The 21,395-nt window shown below is 46.6% G+C and overlaps 1 protein-coding gene across 8 annotated transcripts in view; it reads right to left on the reverse strand.

Annotated features, from left to right (window-relative positions):
• RBPMS (RNA binding protein, mRNA processing factor) overlaps positions 1-21,395 on the reverse strand; it is a 162,594-nt gene that overhangs the window by 137,684 nt on the left and 3,515 nt on the right. Inside the window, exon 1 of one of the 8 annotated variants that reach the window (XM_053659927.1) lies at positions 12,751-12,853. The exons of the other annotated variants lie outside the window; for them this stretch is intronic. Within the exon in view, the coding sequence (XP_053515902.1) occupies positions 12,751-12,774 (24 nt within the window). The 5' untranslated portion in view covers positions 12,775-12,853. Of the gene's footprint in view, positions 1-12,750; positions 12,854-21,395 lie in introns of those variants that run through there. 8 annotated transcript variants of the gene reach the window in all.

The raw sequence follows: 21,395 nt of genomic DNA on the forward strand, positions 1-21,395 counted from the left end.
AACTGAAAGGTCACCGGTTCAACTCCCTGTCAGGGCACATGCTTGGGTTGGGGACCAGGTCCCTGGTGGGGGTGTGTGCAAGGGAGGTGGGGGGGTGACCAGGTCCCTGGTGGGAGGCAACTGATAAATGATTTGATGTTTCTCTCCCTTCCTCCCTTGCCCTCTCTCTAGAAATAAATAAAATCTTTTTTAGAAAAGAATACAAAGTAAAATAATGAAATGCCTTCCTCCAGCCAACTATTACAAAGTAAGAAAGATAGTATCTAATGTTAGAAACGGTATGTTGAAATGAACTCTCTAAATGATTAGTCTCTTTAGATGGTAATTCACCCTTATCTATCAAAAAATTAGCTCTGGCTGGTGTGGCTCAATGGATTGAGCACTGGCCTGGGAACCAAAGAGTCACCAGTTCAATTCCCCATCAGGGCACATGCCTGGGTCCCCAGGGTCTCCAGTCAGGTCCCCAGTTGGGGGGCACACGAGAGGAAACCACACATTGATGTTTCCCTTTCTCTTCCCTTCCCCTCTCTCTAAAAATAAAATATTTTTTAAAGGAAATAAATCATATGTCTAGCATTTATGAAAACATTTTTATTTGTATCCACATGGACAGAAGGGTGTATCTGAAACCATAACTGTGACTACACTTCTGGAACAGGATGGGGGTAAGAGATTGGGGGAGAAATTATACTGTTTGCTACATGCATTTCTATATTATTCATCTTTTAAATCATAAGTTCCTATTACTTTGTAATTTTTATCAATGGAAAAAGGGAAGAACCAAGGTATTTATGGTTTTTTGCAACCTTCCAAAAGTTAACACAAACACAGGTTTTCTGAGTATCTCGGTGTTGGTTTCAGTCACTGATGATGTACCAGTTGGTTGGTTCTAAGTGGTGAGGACTCACTGTGAGGTGTGGACGGTGAGACGGGAAAACAGGCCACACCGACAATTCCACACATTCGGGTAAAGACTTAAGTACCCAGTCAGTGTGATCTACTCCGTTTTACGTCTAAATAAAGTAAAACACCAACACGTTTTTACCATCTTTTCAGTGATCAGACACAACCAAGAGACTTTACTGCATCGTTCGATTAGTTCAAATGATCTGCCCCTCTGAAAAACGAGCTTCCCCCACTGAAAGAAAAATGATAAATGAAAAACATCAGGCGGACAGAATAAGAGGAGAGCTGTAAGACTGGAGAGGAAAGAACATTCTATTTCCTTGGGATTAACAGTTACACAAACACTGACTCCACTAATGGAGGCCTTTTCTACCCTTTACCATTTTGTTTAGTTTATCTGGCCAGGATGATGCAAAACGAACCCAGAACGAACAGGGACAAGGCTACTACTATACATGCAACTCGTCCAAACCCCGAGTCCCAGTGTATCCAGAAACAACACTGTATCCTGGCTCCCAGAGATTTCCCAACTCTGGAAATCCCACACTGCAATGGAACCTGACTTGGAATGTTACAAAAGGGATTTACTGTATTACACTAAAATTTACCCCCAGACATTGTAAGTACAAACACTAACACAAAACCAAACTGACAAACCTCAGAAGCACTTATTTTAGATGAAGAAATCAATGTCCTTCCCTCTGCGCAACGTGCTTCCCACACAGATCTTCCCAAGAGTCATCCTTCGAAGTCCGGCAGCAAAACCAGCTGAACTACTGCACAACGTCCACACGCCAGCACTGTGCCTGCACACGCGCTGCCTCCTAACACACCAAGCAGTCGACTGCATGGTCCTGGCCCAGGTTTCCACAGAGACAGAGCCATCGCGGCCTTGTGGCCAAGCCCACTCCCAGGTTTGTCTTGACCCCTCCCCATCTCCTTGAAGTATGCTCCCAAAACCTAGTGTCTGGCATGATCAATCAATAAAAATGCTTATTGAATAAACGAACGAGATAGCATATTAGAGACAGAAGCAGCAGAGCGCCTCCAGGAGAAAGTCTCACAGATGAGGCTGTATCTGGCAAAGGGACACAGGCAGAGGTTTTAAAAACAGGAGAATGACAGAGCACGCCCCCATTTTTTGGAAGGGGACCCTGGCTGTCCTGAGGAGCTAGGGCTGTGGGGGTGGGGGAGGGCCAAGGCTGGAGATGGAAAGGTGTTTCCAAGCCGGGGCAGCAGGGCGGAGCTCCGATGGTGGCCTGCGCAGGGACAGTAGCAGAGCAGAAGGACAGAGGACAACAGATTTGAGAGAAGTGGGAGGACAAACTGTTGGGTCTGGTGATGGGCTACGGAGGGAGAGGGAAGAGCCGGGTACCTGGATGAAGGGGGACTCGGAGATGGGGGACACGGGGGCAGCAGGTCTGAGGGTGAGGATAAGGAAGCCACTTGGATGTGTGGAGTGTCAAGTGTACGGGAGACAACCAGCCTGAGCCGGTGCAGCTGCTGGATATTTGGATCCAGAGGTCAGGACAGAAGTCTGGGACAAGGACCATCATCCATGGGACTGCTGAATAGGAGGAATGAAGCCACAGGACAGAGGGCTCAGGGATACTACCATTTCAGGGCCAAACGAAGGGAAAAACATGAAAAGAGAATGCGGGGTCACGGAAGGGAGGAAAGGCCACAGTGTGCCAGAAGGCATGGAAAGGAGAAAATCAAGAATGGAAATAGAGAAATATAATTCTGTATTTCTCCAAATACACACAATAGGCATGTATTTGGTTATTCATCAGAAAGAAAAATACTGAAAACTATACAAAACTTCTAACTGTCGTGCTATCCCCATGAATTAAAGAGCCACAAACAGGCTCCTCTCCACAGGACATGTGTTTTAAGTTCCCCCTCTGGGTCTGCTGATCTGTCTCTGCTGCAGCTTGGTGACCAGTGACACGCACTGCCCAGCGTCCTGGCCAAGGTCTGGAATCTCAACAGAGCAGAGCTGGCTGGCCCGCACAACACAGATGGTCCGGTGACCTCAGGTTCATCTGCATACTGTTCTAATCAAACGAGCTAACCAGTAACAGATCCTGCCCTCTCTGCCCCACTTCCCACCACTTGGAGGCCAAAGTTCCGGAAGTCCGCACCATTACCTATCAACAAGAGACTGCCTCTAAACACGCACGCGGATACAGGAGGGCCGAGGCTCACCACAAACACGTGTTCACTGCCTCTAATGAGGATCCGTGTTTACTTTCAAGGTGCTCGTCCTGGCATGCAGACATGTATCAGTCGTGAAAATGATGGCGGCCCACAGGGAGCCAGCATGGATAACGACCTTGACCCAGGACCCATTGTTCTGATGGCACTGAAAACACGGGGGGTAAGACCAAGATACTCTTAGGGGTCAACAAGTATATAAGGAATAATATTCCGACCTCCTACCCCACTCTTGACCCAAAAACCCCTCTTGGCATATTTTAGAGCATTCACCTTCACACCTTTCTTGGAGTGGCCATCATTCTCTCCACTGTGTCATTACGGGAGTGACTGGACATCAGGGGATCCAGAGAGAGGGCAGCTCTTCTCCCAGACAGACACCGGGATCCGCTAGAACACTGCAGCCTACATTAACGAGGGAATGCGCTCCGGACCCAGCCCTGGGCCTCGGCTGCCTCACTGTTCAAGGGGGGGGGGGGGGTTGAACGAAAGCACCTCCAGGTCCCTAGCTAAGCAAAGAAACAGCATTAACTACTCTCTGTGACTATAATGACAACCAGAGCAGGAGGGAAAGTCTTTGAAACTGGCTTTCAAAAACGTCCACATCCATGTTTACATACTACTATTTGAAAAGCAAGTTTTTTAATCCTCACCCAAGGATATGTTTATTGATTTTAGAGAGAGAAACATCAATCGGTCGCCTCCAGAGATCAAACCCGCAACCTTTTGGTGTGTGGGATGACGTTCCAACAACCCGAGGGACCCGGCCAGGGTGCAAGGCAGTGTCTTCTATGAAAGGAGACTGGGCAACGTTTTGCCGTCATCAACATTAAATATTTGGGCACTTTCACTCATGACTGGAATGTTTGTTATCGGCTATTTCTTTTGAAAACACAGCATTTAAAAAGGAATGGATTTACTTCAAAATAATTTTGGGGGATAAGCGGTCTACCTTCCCAGGAAAAGAAAGTTTAAGAACCGAACTCTGGCTGGGAAATTCTGTGCACATGGGTTTTACTATACTTGGTTTTCGGAGGAAAAGAATCCCGGAGATGGGCGCTAAATATAGACATCATGAAGCCAAGGGCAAAGTACTTGTGAGATGACACTAACAATTAGCAAAAAAAAAAAGTGGTATCACCGGTATTAAAATAGGAAATCTGAGCCCATTCTGGGAACGCTGCGCCGACTGCCACAGCCACCCAGCCGCGCGGCTGGCCCGGCTCCCCAGCAGAAGTCTCTGGACCCCAGCGGACGACCTTATAAGGCAACTGTGCTCAGAGAGAAGATAAGAACAACACTGAGCACTTAACATTGCCAGAGGCCTCTACAAATATTAACTCATTAATTTTCAGTGTTCTGGGGAGCCTCACTACTATCATTTCCAAAAGAGACAGAGGAAGAAGGATACCTGACTAATTAGTTAATTATGGGGAGGTGGGTAGTTCTGCTTGGGGGCCTGGTTCAGGGCCAGACACACCCCCGTTTTGTTGGGAACGGAGTGAAAGCTTCCCTAGTGAGGAACATGAAGAGGCAAATTTCTTAACTTTGACAGTCAGTGAAGAACACACTCCCTTCTGCCCCCGGTATTTCCCATGGAGTCTCCACAAGATTCCACTCCTTAGATCTCCTCCGACTTAACAGCCTAGGAGTGGGGTCTTGAACAGCCAGGACACAGGGTCTGGAGTGAAGCTGTTTTCTCTTTCCAAGGAGACATTTAATATCCATCCTTCCACCTTCACAAATTAATTCAGCAACTCAGAGTGTAGTGCCGGTAAGAAATACAACGGCAACCTGTACAGCATGAAGGAGTTTAAGTAGCCCCAGTAGTTGTTTTTTTTTAATTAAGAAAATTTCAATGTAACAGTTATCAAATAATGTTTACTGAGAATCTAGGCTACATGACATGTGGCCAAGTGCTGGAAATATCTAAAAGGAGCAGATACACGTATGTTTGTGCATGTTTTCAAGTCACTCAGAAGGTAAGCTCTGCTAGGGCCTGAAGTTCCCACAAAGGCAAGGCTCTGAGCTTGTTTTGTTCATTGCTTTGCCCCAAACTACCTAGTATGTGCCCGGCAAATACACACACACCCCTACACAAGCAAACATCTGTCGATACGCATGAAAGGATGCACGAGTATAAAATACAAGGTACCATATTCGGTGTGCTGAATCAGAGATGGACAGAACAGTCGCTAGGAAGCAGGAAAGCCCACGGGCCCAGCCAGGAAGAAAGGACATGAAAACGGGTGGGGAGGATGGAAAGCACTCCGGGCACTAGAAAGGGCAGGGCCAGGAGGCCGAAGGCCTCTGTGAGGGCAGGGCGCCCCTGGAGAGGCACCAACGCAAATGTTCATCAACTCTGCATGCAGGGACAAGATGGGGCGCCTCCATACAAGGGGAGTATCATTCGGTGATAAAAAGGGACAGTGCACCAAGTCATGCTACACAGCATGGATGGCCCTGAAAAACAGGACGCTAAATAAAACAAGCCAGGCACAAAGGCCACGATTTGTATTACTCTGCTTGGATGACATGTATTATTAATAGGCAAGTCCACAGAGACACACAATTGATTAGCAGTTGCCAGGGGCTGAGAGGAGGGGTTAATGAGCACAGGTTTGTGGGGGGCAGGTAGCAAAAAGGTTCTAAAATTAGTGATGAACTGTACATTTTAGAAGGATGAATTTAATTTTAAGATACCCTTTAGAAGACTAAACTGCACCTCACTAAATTTGTTCTTATAAAAAGAAAAGAAAGAACAGAGTAACCCTCACAGACTAGCTGCTGGGTTGAAGATTAAGGAGACAAAGTACCAGGGTGGAGGCGGGGTGTGGGGGAGGCAGAGAGTAGACACCCAGTTTGGAAAGCAGGGAGGAAGGGCCCAATTGTGTGGTGCTCAGCCAATGCAATCTGGACCTTACCCACCAACTGCTACACAAAAATGGTGGTGGACAGGGCTCTGCAGTCTTCAGGGCACGTTCAGACACATCAGCTATGATCCAGGAGCCTCCGAATGTTTTCCGGTGCTACCTGATGTAGGGCAAGTAACAGCTTTGGAAGAGGAATTTGCCATTAGTGTTGAATGGACTAAGGGTGAGTGGAAGTCCACTGAGGCTCTGCAAGTCTAACTGACAGTCCGGACAGGTGAGAAGGGAAAGACTGTAGCAAGAAGTCAGAGACCACCCAGATCTTCTGAAACTAGACTTGCCATATATGACCAACTGGGTGACTCAGCTCCTTGAAAAGAAGTCCCCGCACCACTGACCAGTGAGGGCTCAGGCAGGTCCCGTATCTCAAATTCCTCTCTCTAGGAAAGCAGTCTCCTCGCAGGTACTAAACTCAAGAGACCTCTTGATCCCCTTGGAATACACTTCTCTGAAGACAGAATATTCCCCGACTGGCAGTGAGGTTTTAGTGTAAGGTGACAGATTTTGAACCAACGGCTCAGGTTCAAATCCAGGCTTTGCTATTAGCTGTGACCTAGAGCAAGTTATTCGACTCTCTGAGCCTGAGTTCTCACCTGTAGGTCAGGAATAATGATGGCGGCTACCGACCAGAGAGCACAGTGATGGGACCAGTGCCTGGGACAAAGTCAACGAGGCCTCCCTGTTACCCATCAACTTTAGTTCTCACATCGGTTAAGGCTTTCCCTTCATAGCCCTTATCGGTTTGTGAGTCTATATTTACTTGTGCTTTTATTTGTTTAATATACACTTCCCTGCTGCACTGTAAGTTCCAGGAAGGTCAAGGACAATGTCTATTTGCTGCCCAACATATCGCCAGGGCCTGAATACAATAGGAGCTTAGTATCTTTGGAATGACTGTATCAACCAGGAATTATATACTCAGTTTCTAATGCTAAGTGCCGCCCTGGCGGATCGACAGCCGTGCTACTCTGAATAGGAAGAACAAGGACACTGAGAAACACACACAGTCATGGCCTCATCAGAGCAGTGGAGGGGATAACAGTCAAAAAAGGAAGCGCTGTCCTTTCTCCAGTATGCTAATCTAAACAGCTTGTGCAGCCTTGAGAGCACAAATTTTTGTTCTGTTTTGTTTTCAAGGCAAAAGTCTTAGCATATTGATACTGGGCTCTGCAGGCCACACATCTGTCACCAACGGCATAGGCCCTGGCTGGGGAACCAATGACGACGGACAGAATTCTTTAAAATATCCTCAGACCTTTACCATTCAGTCAGTCAGTCATTCATTAAAAATTAACAGCCAAATGAGGCTCCCCCCCCCCCCGCCGTATAAATCTGTCACAACCACTCCCACTTCCAAATCCTTATGACAGTGACACTCTCCTCCCAAGGTGCCCACGTCTTTCAGCCGATTTAAATCTCACCAGTTCCCTTTCTTCCACAAAGCCTGTTTCACCCGCATCCACGACCACCTCTCTCCACATTTCCGAGCCCGGACTACACCACACAGTGCTGTCAGTTCCCACAGGAACGCCTGTGGTCTCCCCATTGTTTTCCGTGTTGACTGGGTCCTTCCGCACAGGCAGGGAAACGGCTTCTCTGCACACACTTCCACATCCCTGCTGAACGGCCAGGACAGCGCCAGGCTCACAGTTCCTCTCCAACAGGGACCAGTCACTGCACCCCAGGGGCGCCAAACCTCTTCGGCACGAGTATCAGTGTTCTCTCCGCCAACTGCTTCGCCCCTCTCCCAACCCGAATCAAAGACTCAAAAAAAGAAGGTATGTTTTACTGTATTTGCAAAAGAACTTGCAGTTCCTTTGAGAAAGGTGCTATGCACCTATAAATTATTTCATGGCCTCCGTGGCAATTTACCCTGAAATACTGTCAGAGTAAACGCTAAATGAGATGCAAATTCCACTCATCTGTAACAGTCGGGATGAGTCAAGACTGAGGTTTCTATTACATCTGCTCACTTGCTAGAGTCACACTCTCAGAACATGTGTGGAGGGCGTGTGTGCTCTGCAGGAATGCTCTGTGAACAATTAAGGCGGCCTCGAGGGCTGGGGTTAATGGTGATTGCCCTGCCCACGAGGGGAGACCTTAGCTGCACTCCTCAGAGAGTATCTGCTCCCGGTACACCGTGGGCATCCACCGTGAAAACACCCTCGGGGGAGGAGGAGAATGCCTGATGGTCCGCACAGCAGACTGAGGAGTGGTTCCGGCCACTTCCTCGCTGGAGCTCCAGGCCCCCTCTTCAAAATATTAGGGGGAAAAGGAACCTTTTCACAAGTAGGTGCACTGCATGGTCCATAGGTGTTTTAACTGTGCGTAAAAGTTCCAGGGATGGAACTGGCTTGCTGTTCGCCAAAACTCACGTCAAACGGGCCACCGTGTCCACGAGTGTCTCGGCCCTCACCTCAACAGCAAACCAACTGCATGGCCGGAACAGCAGAGACGCAAGGACACAGCCCACAGTTCTGCCACATTTCTGCAATGTGACACCTCTGAAAAGGGAATGAACCACACAATACAGTTTAATTGGCAGTGGTATTAGCTCACCTGACCAATGTTGGAACACCCTCAATGAACGGTCGCACAGACACACAGAACACCCAAGGCAGCGGTGGCCGCCAGACATTAAGTTTATAGCCAGCAACATCTACCGAGGACTCACTACACAAGATCGCACAATCAATCAATCAACACCTTCAGCAAGTTCAGTGAACTCAAGAATGGCAGTTCCAGAAACTTCCTGCTAAGCATTTTGGTGCCCACAGCAGCACCTCAAACAATGGGGCGACGTCCTGAAATGAGGTTTAAAAAAAACAAAGGTCAATGTGGAAGATGCAGGTGTTGGGCAGATCAGACGGGGGCCAATAATTCTGAATCACAGACAGAACAGAAACGTGGGCAACTCTGCAGGGGAGAGCAACCCTTGCAACAGTGTGAAACTGCAGTGCCCCCGGGGGACACAGGAGAATGGGCCGGCCCACACTCCTGGTGGGAGTGTCTAAATCAGCACAGTGCTTCTAGAGGAGAGTAGGCAGTAGACATCTGTCTTAAAAAGAATGTGTGCCCTCTGACCCAGAAATTCCACTCCAAAAAGTTTAAGCGAAGGAAATCAGCGTGGGTGTTTGCGCCAATGCAGCCAGGAGGATGTGCGGCACTGTTCACAGCCAACCGGAAACAAGCTACGCACAATCAGTAACATCCATCGGCACCAAAGACGCTGAGCTCGCTGTCCACTGAAAGCCGAATGTAAACACTACCACGGTGTGAGCTCACTCTGTGTGTGGGGCTGGAGGACTGTGTCCATGTGCACACACAGAGAGAAGGGCTTTAAAAAGATCAACACCCAAGTGTTAATACTGACTGTGGAGAAAGGAAGTGGAGACAGCTGTTTGGCTTACCTGTATTTTCAGTGGGAGGGAGGGGAGACTGTGAGTAGATTTATTTGCCATTAATAAAAAATTTGGGGTTTTTTTTGGGGGGGGGGAATAATGAAAAGGAACTTAGGCATAATATGATCTAATTAGGTGAACAAATGGCTTGGGAATCTTGGTAGTCTCAATCTGAAAAATCAAATAAATTGAAAATCCAGTGGATTTATTATCATTATTGTTTTAATCCCTAAAGTAGAAAGCAATACATCGCTACCCTTCCTTTGAGAAAGGCTGGGAGAAATGACTCATGGAATTAAGTGCAAAACAGGATGTAAACTATGCGAAAATCTCCCAAGAGAGCTCTCTGCTGTCCACTGCGGCCCACTGCTGTGGGAGCAGGCACTACAGACGCCCCACAGACAACATGCAAACCCTCTCCCACCCTGGAGCTTCAGATAAAGGGAAACCGCCCCGGGGCCTTACAACACGCTTACTCTCTAATGCCGTCCCTCGATGAGAAATGTTCTGGTTTGCATGACTGCAAATCCATCCACTAGGCATGGGGAGGAAGGTGAGGTTTTTAGGGCAGGCTTCCCAAGGAATACGATCACAAGTTCAATTTGGAAAACTTAATGATCACGTTCGTAGGAAGATTTCGCAGAGCCCTAGAATGAGTGAGAGGACCCAGATCGAACTGCTGGATTTCTACAGCCCGGTCTCCCACACCAGGTGACACCCAAGCTTTGCCTGGACTGACTTCCTCAGCGTAGAAGGAAAGGACAACACTTTGTTGCTGACTTCAGGACGCGCTCACACCAATGGGACTTCTCTGTATAATCATGGCCCATGATTTACAATAGAAATAAGAGCAATTTTTATGTTGACAGAAGGACTTTGGGTTTTTCTGAAAGGGAGAGAAGAGACAATTAGCGATTAAAGCTTCTACAAGTATATCTGCCAAAACCAGAAACTCAGAATATTTGAAGCCCCACAGCACTTCAGAAGCTTTGCTCCGCCGCCCCCCACCCCATTCGTTTTTGTTGGTAACAGGGAGTCAGCAGGTTGGGTGCCCTATGACCAAATGGTATCAGATGCAGGTCCTGCAAAGGGCAAGACGCTGCACTTTGATCACGTAAGAACATGGAGAGGATGGACACACATTTCTAATCAGGCCATTTCCACTCTGATTCAAGGTTTACCAGTGGCTGTATGAATGTGAAGAGCTACAGAAAAAAAGTTACCTGTCCACCCAATAACACCAAACACACTCCATTCCTGAATCCGCTGGAACCACAAACGGACCCCACATAAAACAGGACAGTGGGAAATGCTGAGGCAGAAATGATTGTCAACGCAGACTTCTAGCGCTATGTACTGCGCAATTCTACGCAGCAAAATGGAGAAATTATCACTTGTATTTTTATATTTTCTCTGTACAAGTGGTGTTACAGAACAAATTTAAATCAGTATTTGTTTCCATACCTGTAAATTAATAACATCACAACAGAAACCTTTCTCCAAAGTTTTTCTGTCAACAAGAAAACCTACCAATACATCGGACACTGAACCTCTCAATGAGAGTCATTTCTCCCTGGCCACCTTGGAATTAGCAATGGTCACATATCTTTCAAACAATACCCCCCTCACTTCCTATTTAAGACACAGTTTTCCAAGACATTTAATGTACAAACAAAACCCTTTCATGCTGGGGTCTGAGTATCAGGTTTAATCTTACCCCTGCACTTCTGTTAAGCGGCTGGAGCTACAAAGTAACCCTGACCCTGACCCACAGACCCACCAGCTACATCAACAGGCCTTTCTAAAAATAGTTAACAATGGGCAGCCTAAAAAATAGTGGTGTAACAATGTTTTCTCCCTTTGAAAAGATGTCTTTTCGAGTGTTCTGAAAACTTACGTAAACCACAAAACCATTTTCAACGAAATGTGTGTTTCTAATTCTTAGTAGGAATTTATTTGTACTCCTAAAAAAAAAAAATGGTGAGTGGAAAAGAAGTTCTTTGCTGCAAATCAGTGAGCAAGAAGTTGTAAAGGCAGAACAATTTCGGTAAGACCTAACTCCCTTCCTAGCAATATAAATTCAGGACCCTGCTGTACAGAGACCCAGCTTCAAGTGCACAGGGGAAACATCTCTAAGAAGGGAGCAGGGCCAGGTGCTCCTTCATCGGCCCACGACCTAACACAGCGCCCGGCTAGTTACGAAGCAGAAGTCACTCCCACTGTCAGGTCGCCAATTTAGATTTACAAAAATAAAGGGGAGTTAAGAGAGGCCCTTCATATCCTATTTTGTATTTATAGGGTATTTGATTATTAGCACCCCATGTCTTTGCTTATAAAGAAACAGATCATACAACATTTTTCTCTTCCTCCCTCTACTCCATATTTCTGCATTTTGCTGGTGATGAGTTTTTCAAGCAAAGGCTGAAAGCCAAGGTTAAAGCTAAATTGTCTTGCTGGGATCGTTCTGCCCAACCTGGTTCCTTCTCGCCTGTTGGGGGTAACACTCCCCGGAGAAGCTTTCGCGGTGCTGACTTCTGTGGTCCCGCCTGGCACTTGGACACTTAGGAGAAAAGGGAGGAAGGGATCTTCTGTCTCCTCCCCATCAGAATGGCTAAAGCAGAGATTAATCTTAGTTCTGGTTTTCTGCATAATCCTCCTCAAAACACAAAGACACAGGATGGGGCTTAGAGAGTCCTTTTGTTTAGAGAGGGTCATTTCCTGCCGGTGGTGCACACCCAGAAACTCCCACCCATTTCTCAGGGAGAGGCATTTTCTTAATAAAAAACAAAACGAATTTCAGACTTCACACCATTCTCCCCACAAAAGCCTACCCCTCCCCAGATGGCTGTGGGCTGGCAAGCCGCGTCGCCCCCCTCCCCGCCCCCACTGCTAATGGAACATGGAAGGAGCAGGGAAATGGGAGCGGAGTGAACAGTTCCTTGAATGCAGAGCAGGTCTTGTCTGCCCAATCCCTACAATGTAGTTCAGGAAACAGGCTGCAATAACTTGTCAAAGGTAAAACAGCTTTAATGACTTGTCCTGGGTCCTTCAGAGAAGAGAGATAAGGGGAAGGAGGACTGATGATTTCATCAGGAACAGACAGATACAAGGATTTATAAACCATTGGTTCTAAGACTCTCAGACAATGGATGCTGGTAAAGTTTAAAAGTTTGCTCAAGGTCAAGTATTGTGACATGAACCCACGAATGAGGACTACCCGGAGGCCTGCATTTCCGTGAGTGCAGTAATGTGGCCCACTACCAGGCAGTCCGGTGAGCAAAGGAACGATGACTTACATTTCTGTCATCCTGAAATGTCATCTGTTCTGCCCTCCGATGAATAAAAACAGCTCCCGAGCCTGTGAGCCTGAGCGCTGGGTGTAAAAAGCGGCTGTGAGGCCACCCTGTAAAGGTTCACAAACCCAGATTGGACGCACCCTCCTGGCTGCACGCAGGTGCCTGCAGGCTGGATTTGTCCAGCTGAAGCCTGCATCACCCTGAGCTGTGTGCCTTTCTGCTCTGTAGGCGAGCGGAGCACAAGCCAGCACAGGGAGCCGGGGCACAGCTGAATCGGAGGAGGGAGAGTGTGAGTCCACCTCTGAATCAATTCCACCTGGGTTACCCACATTAACCCTTCGAGCCCCCACTCACATCTGCAAACCAGGAATCGAGTTCATCTTGCCCTGCTCTTGACTCGTCACCCCACGCCAGGCCCACATTTCACTCCCGGTCCTGGGAATTACGGACTGTTTCCATTCTAACTGCACCAAGGGAAAGAAGGATCCTTTTGTGTGTGAAAAACAACTGCATATAACCCCTAACCCTCCCCACACACGCCCTGCAAGGGATATGTCACTGACCATCATCCCCAATTTCTGGCTTCAAACCTGTGACAAGCAGCCCTGGCCACTGTGGCTCAGTTGGTTGGAGCTTCACCCCCATAACCCAAAGGGTCACAGGTCACATTTCTGGTCAGGGCACATGCCTAGGCTGTAGGTTTGGAACTGGGTACGATCGATGCTTCTTTCCCTCTCTCTAGCCCTCCCTCCCCCTCTCTCTAAAATCAGTAAGCATGCTCTCGGGTGAGAATTTTTTAAAAGCTGTGATAATTGTACTTTCTGATATAATTAAGTGGCATGGAGATCTAGAAATTATCACCTTGAAGGCAGCAATAATTAAAATTTAATCTAAAAACTGCTGGAAAGGGTTTATGATGATGTGGTGTATTGTACAGGCCTGAGTTTGACAGGTTAGTTGGTAGTCTATCCATTTAAAAATGACAAATTTATCGAGCAGTTTCAGGCACTATACGTGGGGGGTGAGTTTAAACAGCCCTAAGACTGAGGTCCCTGCAACCAGTCAGTCACAGTCCAGGAGAGTAAGATGAGTAAGTACACAGGTAACATCAGTGACGAAGAAGTGCTCTCTGGACAACAAACCAGGGGCGATGTAATGGCAGTTGGGAAGGTGGTGTTTTCCAACTTGGAGGTCAAAGGTCTCTCTGGGTAACAGAGGAACTGAAATCCCGGGAAGAGGCTGTCCTGTCAACGTGTGGATGCAGAGTTTCCAGGCAGCCAGAAGGGCCAGCACAAAGGCCCTGAGGCAGAAGCAAGTTTGGCAAGCAAGTTGCAGGGCCCTAAATCGGGCCCAAGCAGCTGAGGCAGAATGAGTAAGGCTGCGTTTCCTGCTGGGTGAGGTCAGAGACCAGCTGGGCACACACACATCACGTGGAGACGCTCTAAGCTCCTACCCACCAGCTGTAAAACCTTAGACAAATTACTTAATCCCTCGGTTTTCTGATCCTAAACATGGGATGATGACACCTCATTTGGTTTGCGAAAGTGCAATGTTTAAAAGAGTAGACCCTACTCAGTAAATGCTTAATGAATTAATGTGCAAAAAACAAAATCCATAAATGCTTCTACAAGTCTGATTATATTTGGATATGCACCTGGATCTTCAATTTTCCCTCCTATTAATTTCCTTACAGATTAAATGAGACCAAAAGGAAATGTGAGAGCCCAAAATGGTCTGGGCCTAAGTCAGCTCTAACAATTCTTTCGCTCATCTGTGGGAAAACGCTTCAAGGTCCCTGAAAACGAACTGGGCTTCAAAAAGTGGGGTGGGCAGAGGGCAGAATCCCACACAACAGCACGGCCCAGTAGTGGCCGAGTAGACTCCAGCAGCCAGCTCCCTTGTTCTTTCTACCAACTAGTAAGGCCCTTGGGAGAAGCAGTTACCAACATTTTCAGTCGTATCCCCCCAGCATCCCAGGGCAAGCCCAGAACGGGGGAGAGAGAGAGAGACAGAGGGAGATAGAGGGAGATAGAGGGAGACAGAGAAAGACAGAGAGAGACAGAGGCAGACAGAGAGACAGAGAGAGTGCCTGTGTGCGTCACTTTCCACCCCACCAGTCATCTCACCCTCCCTGTCCCCGCCTGCCCCCCCCCCAGCTCCAAAACACATCCTGCCGGTTTACAGGGATACTGCATTGAAAAACAGATGCCTCTCTTAGGAAACAAACACATTTTAAGTCCTGTAAATCACACATGCTGGGTGAAGCAATGACACTTCTGTAGCACTTCCCCTCTGAGCACAAAGGAAATTCTGCTACTTCTGTAACAAGATAGCACTTTCTAGGCTGCACCCTCTCTCACGAGGCCCCAGCTATCCGTACTACAGGTGAGGACAGGAGAAATCTTCACAAAACAGGACTCTGAGGGTTCAAGGGAAAACATTTTTTTCTTTCATCTTTGAGTTTTCTATTAGGGTAATGTGACCACCTGCCAGCATAGCTACCTGGTGACATAATTCAGGAAGGGCAGAGGAATGTCACTTAAAAATCAGCTCATGGGAAGTAACAGCTAATTCAAAGTAGAAACTGGCCTCCGAGGTATTTTTTGGGTTGGTGAGATGCGCCTCAGCGTTGAGACTGCTGGGCTTCTCACCCCTCACACACCTCTGCCAAATCCAAGGGGTGCAGAGGATGGAGCGAGGCTGCAGCCAGGGTTCTCTTAGCATTTAAATTTGTGTGACAATACCGTGTTACAGGCCGGAATTTGGAGCTAATCTTCCTGGTGTGATTGGCATTTATTACTGCTATTTCCTTTTTCTCCACTATTCTACATAATATGCATCATAATGGCTGCAGTAGGGTTAAGACCTACCAGAAATACAAATGCAAATTGTCTTAAATTCTCAGACTCCCTTGTATTTTTCCTTATCCACCAGCAGAGCCTCACTGGTGGGTGGAAAAGGCAAACAACATTTTGGAAAGCACGAAATGAATCGATTAAAAATGTGACCCACAGAAGAGATGACAGTGGTCTCCGGCCTAAGGGCCATTTTACTATTTCACCCCTACCCCAAAGAATTTCAAAAAAGAACAAACCAATTTGGGGAAATATTTTCTTAGAAAAACACTCCAGCCTCTCGGGGCCGCCCACCTTTACTGCCCAAACCCATCCATAAACCTGGTAGCTCTGTCTTTCCTTGCAGGTGGGGAGGGTGCCTCAGGGAGAAGTGGGTAATGGCCTGGGAATTAACTGCAAATTTCAGAAGACAATACTTTCCAAAGACCGTAGATGAAAGCAAATATAAAAAACGAAAAAGTGCTTGAAAAATTCTATATACACACCTAGATTTTTCTAAGCTCCTCCCCTTACTCTTTCCAACAGATACGGATACAAATGCTGTTACGTTATAATTAGGCAGGTTACACGCAATACATTTGTATGTTCCTAAATTAAAGGGTGCTTTACATTTTTTGCTGTAATTTTTCCCAAGAATTTCCAGTGTGCCCCCCCACCTCTCAAGCACTTTTTTACATAGATAGGGTTTTAAATACAACGTACTTCTTTTTTGCTGCCTACCCACACAGGCCTCTTCACACTGCCCACCACTTGTTACCAGCTACAGACTCTTGAACCGTTCTGAAAAATCGCTTTTCAAGGTCGAACCTCTCCATCGCAAAACCACCATCTTCACCTCCTTTGCCCACTTCGCTTTCCCTCTCAACCCCACTGTTTTCTATTTCTACAAACACAGACACCTGTAGCTGGTTGTCCACTGGAGAAACCCGAGAGGCTTCCCAAATGAAGCGTGCCTTCCCTCCTGAGCACCTGACGACGATGAGGCCCCATAATGAATACCTCCTGCCCCTGGTTCAGTGGCCACCACCAGGTGCTGCCTTACTTTCACATCAGGACTCTCAACAAACAGCTCTTCCCAGCACTGCTGCATCCCCTCTCCCATTGCAACGTCCCAGAATGCCAGGGGCCCGCCGCACAGCAGCTGCTGTCACCTGATGGAGTCTGACTCCGGGCACGAGAGGCCAGCTCCTCCATCTTCTCCCCACTGACGCCTTACTCCCTCCCCAGCCTCATCCTTTCTTCCCCTCCTCTCCTGCACCTCGCTTCTCCAGAAGGGTCCTTTTGTTTAAGCCTCTGTATTTTCATATAGGCCAATCTTTCCCATTATCTCAACCCTTTTCCTCATCTGGGTAAATCTTAATGGAGACTTAGCTCAAATGTCACATCTTTTCAAAGCTTCCCTTGACACAGTTCCATCACCCTCTGCTCCTTGCAGTGTGAACTGTGCTCCTGCTGTAATACAGTGCTTTATTATACCTGATCGCCCTAACCGCCAGGACCACCTCTCACAGACCACGGCGCCCCCAGAATCTGCACAAGAAGGCCCCAGTTACTCAGCCTCAGTGGCTCCCATCGAATGAATGAGGATCATCAAGGTTAATGCCCACATCAGCTTGTTGTGAGGATGAAATAATGTAACACCAGATGCTTGGCCATGGCTCGACACACAGTAAACGCTCAAAAGTTAGCGACCATTTCTTGAGTGAATGGGTAAAAAGAGTTCTGAAATTGTCATAGGATCAACTATTCCAGTAATTTTTTTCCAGCTATCAGTAAAAATGACAAACCAGGCAACTTAATTCTGATAAACTCAAAGATGTGCACTGATGTTATATGTGTACTTTTTATATGCAGTCCAGCAATTCCCCTTCTCCCCATCTCAACAAACACACAATACACTGAAGCTGTTGTGTCTTCCAAGGCACCTTAAAGCACGGTACCCAAGTTACCCCCAGACATCAAGTAAGCTCCTCCCCGCAGGGAGGATATGCTGTTACTACTACAGATCAATTTAAATATCCGGTCCCACGTGGCCTCAAGCCCACTGAGCCATGCAGCCACTCTGGCTACCGCTATTATGAAGGTTCATTCCCCTCATTCCTTCCTAAGTTTTTTCTTTGACCAAAGCAAGCACTGTTCAAGAGGGACATTTGCATTCCCTTTTCCCCACCCCCAGGCAGACACCAAGGTGCCAAATGAAACTGAGCACAAACATTCCGAAGTGGCTGTCACACAGAGCAGGCTTGTTTGGGAACTTGGGGGAGCCCTGTGCTCTTCCACCAAGGCTCTGAGGAGCCCATGTTCAAATCCAAGTGAGTTCCACAGGAGAAACCAGATTCTCATAGTTAAAACTCAAATGCACCTCGGAATGAGCAGACCCAGACTGGCAGTGGCTGCTGGGAGGACCCGGCATACTCACCTGTGCATTGATTAACCCCTCAGTTAAAAATGGAGGCTTATTGAGGGCAGGTGGAGGGAGTGGATTTCCCAGCTGATCCATCCAGGACATCTCTAAATCCCCTACAGGCAAGAGATCGCAATCATAAACAAGGGCTGCTTTTTAACAGCTTACCTATAAAAAGCCATCAGCTCCAACCCTACCAATAAGGCTATTTCATATGTTTATCAGTTATGCATTTATAAAGAATTATATGCACGTGTGTGTGTGTGTGTGTGTGTGTGTAGCTTCCAACTGTGTGTGGTACTTCTCTGGTGCTGGGGTACTATCTATGGGTACCTGTTCTATATTGGCAATACTATAAGATGGCACTGATCTTTTTTTAAAAAGAAACTACAGGAAGGGAGGTATTGATTCAGGAGTTCAATGGAGATAACACAGAGAGATAACTGGAATTCTGGGGAAAATCATCGCTCTGGGATTGGGACATTCAGGTGATGAGATCCTGCAAAAAATGTAGGCTGAAATTGGACTCCTCCTTCGACCGCAGCCCAGGCTCAATCAAGAGGTGAAAAAGGTGGCTGGAGCAAATGCTGTGCAGAGTGCTGAGGTACGACAGGGCAATCCTGAACGGACCTTACACTGTGGGGACGGATGAGTGCTGGAGGGGTCGGGGTATGAGAGGGCCCAGCGTTGTGGTGTCGGGATGGATTGGCAAAGCAGGGAGAACAAGGAGCACTGGTGAAGATCACTAAAATGCGATGGGACAAAGGAATGACTGACAGAAACCTTGGGAAGAAAGGCTGTAAGGACAGGAAGAGATCTGACTCCTGCAGAGAGGCTTGTGGAAGCAACAAAAAGTACCCAACTCAAGTGTGTTTTTGTGACACTTACAGATACTGCAGAGGAAATTTACAGAAATCGACAAAGCCAACAGATTTTGTTTTCTGTTCACCTGTTCATTTTAGAAAATTCAGAAAGCACAGAAAAGCCTCGGTATAAAAAATGATTTATGACCTACCAGATAACTGTTAGTAATACTTGGTTTTATATGGTATTTCTTGAAAGAATTGGCATCGCATAGTATAAAACGTTTAAATTTCCTCTTTTCTTTTAATGTCTAACATTGATTAACCCCTCAGTTAAAACGTAGTCAGAAGCTGGAATAGACAAACTCGGATTCTCTTACACAGCATTGAAAGGGAACGTGCTGGACCCGACAGGTTCATGCTAAGATTTCTGGCCTCCAGAACCATGACAGAATACATTTCTGTAGCTTTAAAGCCACCAAAATATTTCTTCTCCCCCACCCCAACACTGATCACATTTGTCCTCAGAGCAAAATTAATGTGAACCCACCCCCCCAAATATATAAAAGCATGTCCAAAAGAAACCCCTCTCTATCCAAAGTAGCCAATCAACAAACACCACGCGAAGCAAAGCACATGAGCCTAAGGGTTTATCAAGGAAATTTTAAAACCACCACTGGAAAAATAACAAAAGTGCACCCAACACTGGCAGTGGTTTTACAGCATCACTTTACTATGAAGTCACCACAGTTCCACCCAAAACCCTGCCACAAATCCTACTCTATGACTACAGTGCAGGTTTATTGTATTAGATTGGAGCTGGAGTAATACAGACTCCAGACTTGGTATATAAAACCATTCTGTGCTTTTTCCAAGGCATAAGGTACAATCATCTTAATGCTCCAATCAAACTGACATGGGTACCCTTACTTGGTGTCAATTCTAACAAACAATTTTCTTCGTGGCTCCAATATTTTGGCTCCAATATTTTCCCCTGTAACACCAGCACCTCAACAATAAAAAAACTCCTTTTCAAAGCAATGGGTAAACAGCCAAAGGTGGTGTCTCAAGAGAACACTGCCTAGTATAAAACCAGAGGCAAATTCTGAGAATTAGCTTATTAATTGTAAAATGATGTAGGACATAGTATGCTGCCCTACACACACATCGGCCTTGGAAATCTCAGCTCCCAGCCAGGTTTCGACAACTCGTCTTCTTCCTTCATGTGAACAACTTGCATAGGAATATTTCATAGCGTGTAGCGTACTACGAGTCAGAGAGCCAGCTACATTATCTCTTACAGGGTTGGTTAGCCAAATCTTTATTTTGTTCTCAAACTTTTAAGTATTATCCAGAGCAGAAGTCTATGTCCTGCCCAAGTTCTCACAAACTCCCAACCCTGAAAAACTGCAAAAATCCTCCTAAATCCTAGACTGTTTAATCTTTACAGTTGAAACCACGTAAGTATTCCTGCATCAATTATTTCACACGAAGCTCTAGAAGCTCTCCAGAAGGAATAAAATGCCCAGGAAGATAAAAAGGATCTCATTTAAAAAACAAACAAAGAACACTCTTGGATTCTATAACGTAGCAGAGAAATCCTAAACTACCCTGATGATCGATAAAATAAACCATTTTCTTTCAATGAGGATTGGACCCTCTCTCCCCCATCAGTTCAACCACCGCCATAAACTACAACAAAACACGTTTTCCTCTCTCGTCACTATGTGCATAGACGTTCTGTTTGAAGGTGCTGTTGACTGGAGTCCTCCTCGGCCAAGACTCGTAGATGAGGACACACTGCCGGTTGCCGGGTGGGCAGGGGAAAGGATCCAGTGTGGTGGCTTTGTAGAATGCTGAGCACACTGGTGGGACTCACAGAAACCACTCCTTATTTGACTTGCGGCTCTCGGGGTTAGACAAAAGAGGCTGGGAGTTCTTTGAAATCAAAACATAAACCCAAAACAGGGAATCAGGGCACAATTACCTGCATGTTCAGATCAACCTACTTTTCCTCTCCTGCAACCTGGGTTCTGGAATCTTCCTAACCGTCCTCTTATTTCTCAAACAACAGTAACTTGCTAAAACTACCGACAGCTGGGAAAGTCAGACGCCATTCCCACCTGAAAAGAACCAGTCAGGCTACAGGGCAGGTGAGAGGCAGCGCCTGTACTGGGACGGCCTGTGGTCCCATCTGGACACAACCTCACATGGTAAACAGTAACAGTAACAGTGACCAGTAACCAGGGCAGACGATACCTCAGTACCCATCAGCGGGTAGGCAGAGAAAGGTCAGGCAGAAAAACCTGACTTTTCTCTATTTAATTTTGTCGAATTAAGTCGGTTATTATGGTTTGGGGACACTCAAACCTCTTTACCACCTATCAAAAGCAATAGTAATAATAATAATAATAATAATATTAATTAATGATAATAGAAAAAGAAACCATTGGTGTGTGTGCCTGATTCACTTTTTCTATTTACAAGTGTTCTTAATTGGGTGAACAGAGAAAGATGGTTTCGTACAATACATTCTCACCCTCAGAAGCAAACACTGACAACCTCATCAAAATAGAAAGGTTT

This window comes from Artibeus jamaicensis, unplaced genomic scaffold, assembly GCF_021234435.1.
Source record: "Artibeus jamaicensis isolate MK-2021 breed Jamaican fruit bat unplaced genomic scaffold, CSHL_Jam_final scaffold_833, whole genome shotgun sequence".
NCBI lineage: Eukaryota > Metazoa > Chordata > Mammalia > Chiroptera > Phyllostomidae > Artibeus > Artibeus jamaicensis.